The sequence below is a fragment of the Acinonyx jubatus genome, chromosome A1, assembly GCF_027475565.1.
Source record: "Acinonyx jubatus isolate Ajub_Pintada_27869175 chromosome A1, VMU_Ajub_asm_v1.0, whole genome shotgun sequence".
In the NCBI taxonomy this organism is placed as follows: Eukaryota; Metazoa; Chordata; class Mammalia; order Carnivora; family Felidae; genus Acinonyx; species Acinonyx jubatus.
This window is the reverse complement of record NC_069380.1, coordinates 36,025,119-36,035,613: the sequence shown is the minus strand read 5'-3', so window position 1 is coordinate 36,035,613 and position 10,495 is coordinate 36,025,119. Positions and strand designations below refer to the sequence as shown.

At 35.2% G+C, this 10,495-nt stretch overlaps 1 protein-coding gene across 8 annotated transcripts in view; it reads right to left on the bottom strand.

Annotated features, from left to right (window-relative positions):
* Positions 1 to 10,495, bottom strand: part of TDRD3 (tudor domain containing 3) — a 160,390-nt gene that overhangs the window by 33,902 nt on the left and 115,993 nt on the right. For all 8 annotated transcript variants that reach the window (XM_027064966.2, XM_027064967.2, XM_027064965.2 and 5 more), the window contains exons 11-12: positions 6,486 to 7,336; positions 1,289 to 1,414 (exon numbers count right to left, since the gene is read on the bottom strand). In XM_027064966.2, the coding sequence (XP_026920767.1) occupies positions 1,289 to 1,414; positions 6,486 to 7,336 (977 nt within the window). The remainder of the gene's footprint in view (positions 1 to 1,288; positions 1,415 to 6,485; positions 7,337 to 10,495) is intronic.

Genomic DNA, 10,495 nt, shown 5'->3' with positions numbered 1-10,495 from the left:
TATAAATAAATAATTAATTTTACCATCAAAACAAGATTAAGATGTATTAATGGAAAAAGAGAATGAAAGTAGCAGTCATAGGAGAATCAAAAGGGCAAACATATGGTTACATCAAGTTTCTCCATTAAAAGAAAGGCATAGATTAGATATTGATGGTATTTCAGTCCTTTAGAGAAAAAGTGGCTAAACTTTAGACAATGAGAGTGAGGGAAAAGATCTATTAATTAAACATATGAATCATTAGTAATATACTATAAAATATAAAATGATAAATTATCTAGAAATTTCCATGGCCCAAAGCACAATTACTGGTACTAGGCTTTTGGTTGTTGTTTTCTTTATCTTGGGGAGAGTGGACGGTGGGCTGCGTGTGTGAGGGGAGTGGGTGACACTGAGGTGGTGACAGAAAAATGTAAGGAGACCAAAACTAAACTAAACTAAACTAAAAGGGAACAACTGAGAGAAACCTGTATACTTCAATGATAAGACTAATGTCTGTATAATACCATCTTATAGTATATTTTGGTACTTTAGAGAAATAGAAACGAGTTAGACATCTAATGATAAGTTTATTAACAGCTACCCATAAAGTGGAAAAAGGAAGTTAAAAAAAACTTTATGAAACCAATTTTAATGTGCCTTGTCCTCCGTTTTTGCCTAAATGTAGCTGAGAATCTATATAAAGTCACATAAGCCCTTATATATAATGGACTCCATGAAGTCAACTGTTCTCAGTTACATCATCAAAATTACCACAGAACATTGACATACATTTGGCAACAAAATCAAGTAATTACTAAACAGAGATATTATAGTTAGTCTGTATGTGTACATATATAAACATATATGTAGTAAATGCAGCATGAATTCATATATAATTTAAAGTGTTTTTCTTAATTTGATATGTAACGAAAATAATAAAGAACATACACGTATTCATCAGAGATTTAAATTTGATAACTGCTGGACATAATCTAGTCAAATTTAAGGTAACAAACTGGGAAAGAACAAAATATGCATAAAGGCTTGCAACTGTAAATAAGGGCACCCATTTCCAAAGCATAATATAACAAAGCATTACACAAGGAGAGTGAATTCCAATGCATTCATTTTTATTGTAGTTCAATGTAATTATTAAACTAGAATCTTACTTTAGGAGTAGCCAGTTTTAAGTAAATTCAAAATATTTTTTCCACTGGCAGATTTTGTATTGCTATGACTAAACTTTTAGAGCTATGTATTTTCTTCAAAACAGCCTATGCCTTCGTACAGAATTTGAATCACGTACCCATGCCTCTGTCTGAATGGGCCTCATGTTGCTTAGTAGCACCTCTTCATAGTTTCCATAATCAATGAATTTAACAACCGCTGTCATGCCAGAAGAATGGAGAGCTTCAACTTCTGCTCGGTAGAACTGAGGACACAAAAAGGAGTTGGGAAGATGACAATCCACATTGTCTACAAAGGGCAATGTTTGATGGAAATATAAATACAATGTATATTTTTTGAAAGCTCATTTTTTAAAATTATTTTTTATTGAGCTATGTATATATTGTGAAAGGATCACCACAACAAGTTTAATGTCCATCACCACACAAAGTTACAAATTTTCTTCTTGTGCTGAGAACTTTTAAGATCTACTCTCTTAGCAACTTTCAATTACACAGTATTTGAAAGAAAATTTTTAAGAGAATAATATTTTTAAGAAAGAAAACTTACCTGCAGATAATCATAAATTGGCTAAAAAAAGAGATAAATTCTCTCATCCATGTGAGTTCTGACATACACTGGGCAGTAGTAAGATTTCAGGACAGAACTGAGAAGGGTCAGTAGAGAAGAATATTCACATGTTAATGGGAATAAAAAAACACCCCGCAAAACTAGTGTTCTGTTTTGTTGCAAGCCACTGAAGCCCTTAACCAATATTAGTAAGATTATTCTTATGTACTAATCAGAAAATATAACTATGAAGCATAAATATATGACAAAAATAAATCTCAGAGAAAAAGGTTCCCCGCCATAGTCATCACAGGCTAATGGGGTGAAGTAGGGATGTCAGATAAGGAGTAAACACATTACTTATATCCAGGATTTATCACATTTGAGACACTGAAAGACCAAATACTTTTATTTTACCAGTTTACCTAGTATAATTTGGCTCTGGGAATTAATTCACGTTAATAAACTCAGAAGGAGCTGATTTACATAACAACAACAATCTTAATTTTTTTCTGTTAATGTAACCACAAGTAGGTCAACTAATTCGAGTACTTCTCTGCTACAGGTCAACCCATTCAGGACCCAAATTATAGGTCTGAATGTTGCTTAGTGAAGACAAAATGAAAAGTAAAAACTATTTACTCTTAAGGAATATTTCCTTCAAATTAGGGTAATTGGATGCTCTACTATAACACTCTAACAGTATCTCTTAATAAGCCCACCAGAATCAGAAAATGTTAAAGGCAACAAAAATTCTTATTCTCTACCTCCTTCTAAAATATGTTATCCTGAGTACACCAGGGGAGGAAAAAATGTTTTTACTGATTAAATAGTATACTTTACATCACAAAGGTTATTAAGTTAATCCATGGTGTTTCCTTCCCAGTTCTAGATGCTAGCAAGTTTAAAAACACCATGCTGGAATTCTTTTTCTTGTATTAGAGTTCCTGACATACATTCACGTCTATCCTTTTCTCCTTTATTTCTTAGTGTCACACTTCTGTGATCTATGAATTGCTGTGAGTTTGTAAGCTTCTCAGATAATTATGTCAGTTCTGGTAAGTTCAACAAACAAGAGTCATAATAAGTTGACATCCTTTTAGGAGCTTAGAGTCTAACGAAAACAACTGTGTGAAAACTGACTTCTATATAACATGGAGAGTACCGTAATAATGGTGCAATGACATGGCACTTAATAGGGCTGAGGAGTTGGGGACGAACTTCCTGTGGCAGATAACAATGGATACAGTCTTCAAGGATGAAGAAGGTTTAGCCAAGCAAACAACTGAGGAGGGTGCACCACGGGAAGTTACAGAGACCTAAAACATGGAGATGAGTGCAGGAAACTACAAACAGTTTAAAATTAATTATGGCGTGATGTGAGGAGGGTCAACCAATAGGAAATAAGACGGGACAAGAAGGTAAGGACCAGCTGAAAGAGGCTCTGTATGCATGCTGCAGGCTCTATTTATTCCACAGGTAAAAGATTTTAACTAGGACGAATGACAAGGTCTAAGACCAGGATCAGTGATGGTAATTCCAATGACAAATTTAACAGGAATAAGGTTTAAGGCACAGAAACCATTTTGGAGGTTGTTACAGCATTCCAGTAGAGAGAGCAGAAAGAGCTGAACTAATTATAGCAGTCTAGAAGGAGAAGGAGAATTGGTCCAAATTCCCAATCCTTCTATGGAAATAAAGGCTGAAAGAAGGCAAGGTAGCGTAAAGAATTTTTTAAATGATAGATTATACCAATTGGTTAATTATCTGCATTACATCACTATAATGCTATTATGGCTAGAGTTTCCTAAGGACCGTTACAACTCACGTTTTTCTTAAATCTTTATCTTTGTTGGTCTCTGGTTAGAAAATTGGAAAGTTGCTTATTCTTGACAAAACATTTAAAAGCTATCTCTTAAATTAGGTGTTTTCAGAAGATAACTAACCTCATCTTTTTCAGAGGGTAAATACTGTTTATTTGTTTAATGGTGTAATACAGAGAGAGCCTACAGTCCCTCATTCTAAACTGAGAGTGCATATCCAATTAAAATCAAGTTAGTCACCTCAGAAGATCATGCAATTATTCTAAGAACAAAAGCTCAAAACACTTTGGGAATTGTTAAGTACGGTCTTTCACAAACTATATGACATTATATTAAATATATTCAGGAAAGGCAACAGATGAACTCATTGTTATTGGTTTTTTTGAGATAATTACAGTTAAAAGTAAACTTTATTAATAATTCCATCAGGTGTTTGAAGAAATTAGGATAATAGCATAACCAGAACTATCTGATATATCCCAAGCACCTGACTCTTAGCAGCTACTCAATTACGGTTTAGTCAATATTTGTTGAAGAACTTGTCTGTTAAATCCAATATCTAAATATATGTAGCTCTGTTAATATTTTCTGTTGCTTTATTTGTTCCTAGTCATTCATTTTCTCTTCCTCTCTCTCTCCATTTTTAACCATGCCCTCTAATTTTTTCATAGGATTGCAGACATTGCAGATGAAATATTGAGGAGGTCTAGAAAATGTTATTTTTCCCAAAAAAGGGGATTATATTTTCCTTTGGCAGACAGACAGAGTACAAACAGGTATCTTTGAGCCTGTAAATCATTGGTTTTAGCTGTGTAATGGCTTATTTGTATGAGTTTTGCACTTACTACTAGGGCATGATCCTTGTGGGATTTCAATGGAAATCCTGACTTATCTACTAAGACTTTCAAAAATTATTGGCCTTTCAACTCCAATCATGTACTTTCTCTGCTCATCAAGATCACCAAAAATCTCAGATTGTCCAATAAAAAAAAATACTTTTCCATTATCATCTTAATCAAACTTTCACAGAAGCATCTGACACAAGTGGCCACTCATCCTAAGATAGACACTGTTAGCTCTATAAACCTGCACGGATTTCCAACTACTTCACCTTTTCTTGCCTTTATCATGAGGGAGAAACAGCTAAACATAAGTAATCCCCCACTACCCAAATCAAATAGTTCCTGTATGTTGGAAAGTGGTCTGAGTTGTTAACAGTCAGAGTCTGAGTAGGGAAGAACACTTGCTTCCTAAGCCTTCCTAACAGCCGGGGAAGAGCCATGTGAAATAGTTCCAACCAGTGAGATTTCTGGAAAGGCTGTTGCTTTTCTGGAACTAAAAAAAACACAAAACCAAAACCAAAACCAAAACCGCTGTCTCCCCCTCCTTCTAACCTTGAATGAAAACTTGACAGTCGGGATGCTGCTTGCAGATAGATGCTATCCCACCATCATACAAAAACCTTACAGGACTGTGCCATCTAGCTATACCAGCCGATACCCCTCTCCTTGCTGCTCTCATTAGGAAACATCTAACATCTTGCTTATACTTCATCATTCACTGAACACAGTAGGGCCCATTTCCTGATCCCAGGACCTATAGCATCCTTTTAAAAGATCCAACCACATTCCCTAGCCTGAATTTCAGTTCCTTGAAAACTGTAGTTAACTTTGCCTCCACCTCTCTGTTTAGCCAAAGATACACTCTCATGGGTACAGCCTTACTTTATGAACTGAAACTATTCTACCCATGAAATAATTCAAGTTTTTTTTTTTTTTTTTTTTTTTTTTTTTTTTTTGCTGGACTTGATCCACCCAGATCTATACTATGAGTCTGTTTATTACTATCTTGCTGGTATCTCCAGTCCCCTACCACTCTACTTTTTTCCTTCATAAGTGCCCTATTCAGAATTAACTAACAGAGTCCATAAATAATTATGAAATCCCTATATTACAGGAGAAGCAGGGCTGCAGAGGAAAACTAGACAGACATAGCCCTGCCTTCAAGAAACTCGAAATTATGGTAGGGGAAGGAGTTATCAATCCAAGAACCAAAACCAAAAATACAAATTGTGGTAAGTTTTAGAAGGTGAATAAGGCACTGACTGAGAAAGACAACAGTGTAGAAGGGAGGAGGGGGCAGGTCAAAGAAGGCTTCTCTAGGAAGTGATATTGCAACCAAGCTCTCAATGATGAGAATAGTTGGTAGAAGAGTACGTTGGGCAGAAGGGAAAATATGTGCAAGGGTCCTTCTCTCTGAGGGTTCCTTTTTTCTCTTTCCTTTCCTGTTCTCTATTGGTCTTCTCCCTCTCACCCAGGCTCTTTTAACCGATCCACCGTATTCCTTCTTGACCACATCTTCTGTCTTTCCCTTACCTTTTCTCCATGATTTCCCTCTTTCCACTGTAGTCAGCATATAATGTAGAACTAAAGAGTGTTTAAATTATTGGCTTAATAATTATCATTTATTATTAGCTAAATAATTAACCTTTCTGTTATTTCTTTAAGTAGGCTGATTGTATATTTTCTTTAATTTAAATGTAATCTGCAGAATTTAACTCTGTGCCACTCAATTCATTTTCTTCCTTGTGAATCAGTATAACTTTACTAGAAAGAAAAGCAAACATTGACAGTTCAGTCGGTAAGTGAAATAACTGATCAACTCTACTTAATCGCTTTTAAATACTATTCCGATAGGCAATCTAAAATCAGACCTTACTTAACCAAATCTTATGAGACTGATTCTCTATAAGGATCCATAAAAAATATTAAATATTTTATTTTTCCTCTTTTATAAATTACATATCTATAAATCTGTTCAAAGACTTTAAAGAGATACAGCCATAGAACAAAACTCATAGTCCCAAAGCAATGGCCTTCTACAGTCTCACTAGGAGGTGACATTTAATAACATTAGAATATGAAAACCTTACAGCACGCATACCTTGTTGTCTTCCCAATAAAGTGCAAAACATTCATCTCCAGGTTTCCACAATTTTGCATACTCCATAGGAATAGATGATTCTAGTACTTTTTCTGGTTTAATTGGCCCAGATCTTCTTTTGGGCCCACTATTGTAAAATACTTTATCATCATAGGGTGTAGCTGTGATGGGTCCTGCTGGCTTAATAGGTCCTACTCGCCTGCCCTTCAGTGGCATTTCTGTCTCTCCATTTGGAACACCAACGAAACTATTAGTTCGGACGGGATTCTGGAAATCAGTATTTACATTAAAATGTTTTTCAATTTTTACACCACTGAAACTTTCGTTATTTATTGTTCGTGGTTTCCTGTCATAAAAATGATCAGGATTTGTCGTTTGGTTTTCTCTTTTCCCACGTTTTTGATTATTATAGTCAATGGATTCTTGAGGAAGTGGGTTTTCTTTCACCTCTGCATAGGACGGACCTTTTCCTGATCTGCTTTGCATAGAGTTATCCCTTTTTTTAAAAGCACCATCATTGTGCTGAGAGCTTAAAAGGTAGGAAGCATCTTTAGTTCTGTCATATCTAGAATAGGGTCTATCACACTTGATTCTCTCTTCAGCCCATGCTTCGGATCCTGAAGAAGTACTTGGTCTTTCAGAACCTCTGTTTCTAGGTAATCCACTGCCTTCTAAAACTGACTTTGAATTTTGGGGGTCTCTTTGAAAACGAGGAGGCTTTTCATTTCTTAGCTGTCTGGTATCATTTCGAGGCAGATACCGTGGTTGATTACTATCTTTGACTCCATTTTGCTCAGTATTTGACAATCGGTGTTGTCCCTGATGAAGCTGCTGCGGCTGTGGTTTAGGTTCTGAAAAGTAAAAGTTATTATATGCATATTAAAATGAAGACTCTGAATTAATACTGAATTATTTAAAAATATCAACAAATTATATTAATACAAATTATCAAACTGCTATTTTAACATTTTCCACTACTTCCCACCTCATTATCTTAATCCCTCTCTGCTTCCTTATAGTTCTGTATTTCTAATGTAGTTTTCCTGGTCAGCTGCATTAATGAAGTAAAGAATAATCCAAAAGGAATTCGTCTTTGTCCTTGAATGTTTGTACTCTTATAACATAGCTATCTATATGTGCTGTTCTGGTAATTCACTTCCCCAAAACAGTAATGAAACAGAATTGCAAACTGCTGACCCAGAAGCTGCTATGAAAGAACACAAGTACAACCCTCCTCAACACTTTCCTGAATCCCACTTCAATTTAAATATGTACAGCTATCATTGGCAGTCAGGTTCTAGCCTTTGCAAAAATGTTATTCCTCAAATCCTTCTGCATCTAGAATTGCTAAGTGTTTAGATTACAGGGGCACCTGGGTGGCTCAGTTGGTTAAGTGTCCTACTTCAGCTCAGGTTATGATCTCATGGTGCATGAGTTCGAGCCCCATATCAGGCTCTGTGCTGATGACAGCTCAGAGTCTGGAGCCTGCTTCTGATTCTGTCTGTCTCTCTCTCCCTCTCAAAAACAAAGATTAAAAAATTTTTTTAAAAAAGAGTACAAACAGATACCCTACTTACAGAAAGAGTAATTTCTTTGACTCAGTAATTAAGAACAACTCTACTTGGAAATATGGAAAAAAGTGTCAAAAATATGATTAAGCATAATAGCACAGATAATGTCAAACTAGAAACCCAAAGCAGTAACATGGTAAATATATACTCATAGATAATTTAATGGCTGTATTTCATGTAGTGATTTTCATTCTATTTTGATTAGTAACAATGCCATTTACACTTTCTTCCTTCACTGTTTCACACAGCATGTCTGTAACCTTATTACCAAACATATTGAGTGGTCTTTGATGTACATGTCTTGTTTCTCTTGTCATACACAAGGTCACAACATTTCTCAACAGTGGCACTAATGACATTTTGGGTGAGACTGTTTCCTGCAATGCAAGAAAATTAACCTTTCTGACCTCCAGTTACTAGATGCTAAAGAATCAAAGCATCCTCCATAGTTACTGTGATGAACAAAACTGTCTCCATACATTTTCAAACACCCACCAGAGGCAAAAGGTACCAGGTAAAATGTCTCAAACAGGGATAAAGAGAAGACCTTTAAAAGTTCGTGAGTGACAAAACAAGTCACAGTAAAAATCAAGACTCGAACTGGCAAGAAACCTCTCAACAGAACCACTGGAAGCTAAAGCCAGTCTAATAGGCTTTAAATGTCTTTGAAATTAAAGGAAAATTATTTCCTAAGTACAATTCTACATCCAGCCAAATCACCCATTAATTTCGACAAAGAATACATGTTTCCAATATGCAAGATCTCAAATAGTAGCCAAGACTGTTTACAGGGATGTTTTTTAAAAATCAGTTTTCCCAAGATTTTCTTTATACATATAACACAACTATCCTATTTTTAACAACTGTAGTCAATATTAAATCCTTCTTTAGAGAGAAGAAAAATGGTCACCTTTGGTTTCTGCTGGCATTATTATCCAGGAGTGAAGATTTAGGAAAGCAAGAATAGTGAACATAAGCAGGACACAAATGAGCATTTTCAGCATAAAGCATGTACTGGCATTTGTTCCACTCATTACTGGAGGATAAAAACAGCAGCTGCCTCTTGCTGACTATCTGCTATGTACTAAGCATGACACGCTAGCATTTCACACACATTATCAATAGGCCCCACCAGCCATCTTCAGATACAGGTGTTATGTGATTTGTTTAACAGAGAGAGGTCCCATGTACAGTGAGTTGAAGACAATTTTCAGCTTCCAAAATAAGTCAAATATGAAGGTATTTTATTTGTCGTCAATTAGGTTTGAATAGATATTTCAGAAGTAAGCATTTTGGATGTACTATGATTAGGAATAGATTTTTTCTTAAATTATTCCATTAAGGGCCACCAATATCTATGATGGTCAGGAAGCACAAATAACTTAGGTCATCATGAGAGTAACTAAGTATTCTGCACTACAGACAGGGATCTGGATAACCATGTATACACAATATGGGAGAACTTGACTTCAATTCCTCTAAAAGGAAAAAAAAAAGATTGCCATATTTATTTAATTGATGTTGTACATTAAAGTAAAAAATAAAATGAGTAATTTACTAATACACATTCATTGTATATTATAATATACATTATATATGAATATACTTTATTATTATGTTGAGATAATGCTGTCAGGGAAAAATCCATTAAAAAAATTATTCTTTTAACTAAGTGGGGTGCCTGGGTGGCTCAGTCAGTTAAACGTACGACTCTTGATTTTGGCTCAGGTCACAATCTCATGGTTCCTGAGATTGAGCCCTGCATCAGGCTCCACATTGACAGCAGGGACCCTGGTTGGGATTCTCTCTCTGTCCCTCCCTGCTCTCACACCCACGTGAGCATGTGTGTGCATGCTCTATCTCAAAATAAATAAACATTAAAAAAAATTAAATAAAAATAGCTCTTAGAAATAAACTAAATAAGGCAGAAAATACAACTGTGCTTTTGAAAGAATATAGTTTTCATATACATCCATTTTTTTCAAAAATAAAAGTAAGTCAAGAAAGGAAGGTTCTTAAATGTTTCATCATTCTTGAACTTCCTTAACCCTAAGATCTTTTGTCCTACATTGTTACGTAAGGAAGTCAGATACAGAGTAGGTATTTTGAAACTGAGCTAACATATTAAATAAATAGCAGAATATGCCTAATTACTAAATTATGGAAAATGTGATTTTAAATAAAGAAATACCACAAAAATCAAACAGAAAGTTCCTCAGTTCTCCACTCAGAATCTACTTGCTCTCTGCCACATTCTTCCAAAGGCATGATGATTTCAAACCACCCAAAATACTACTCAACACTACTGGCCAGGTCTACAGTCACTCTAATAATAAATATACCGAGATACTTTTCTGCATAGGCAGTGGAATAAAATGTAGGGTTTTTTTTTGAAGACCTGACGAAGAAACATGAAACAAACACATAAATAGAAATAGG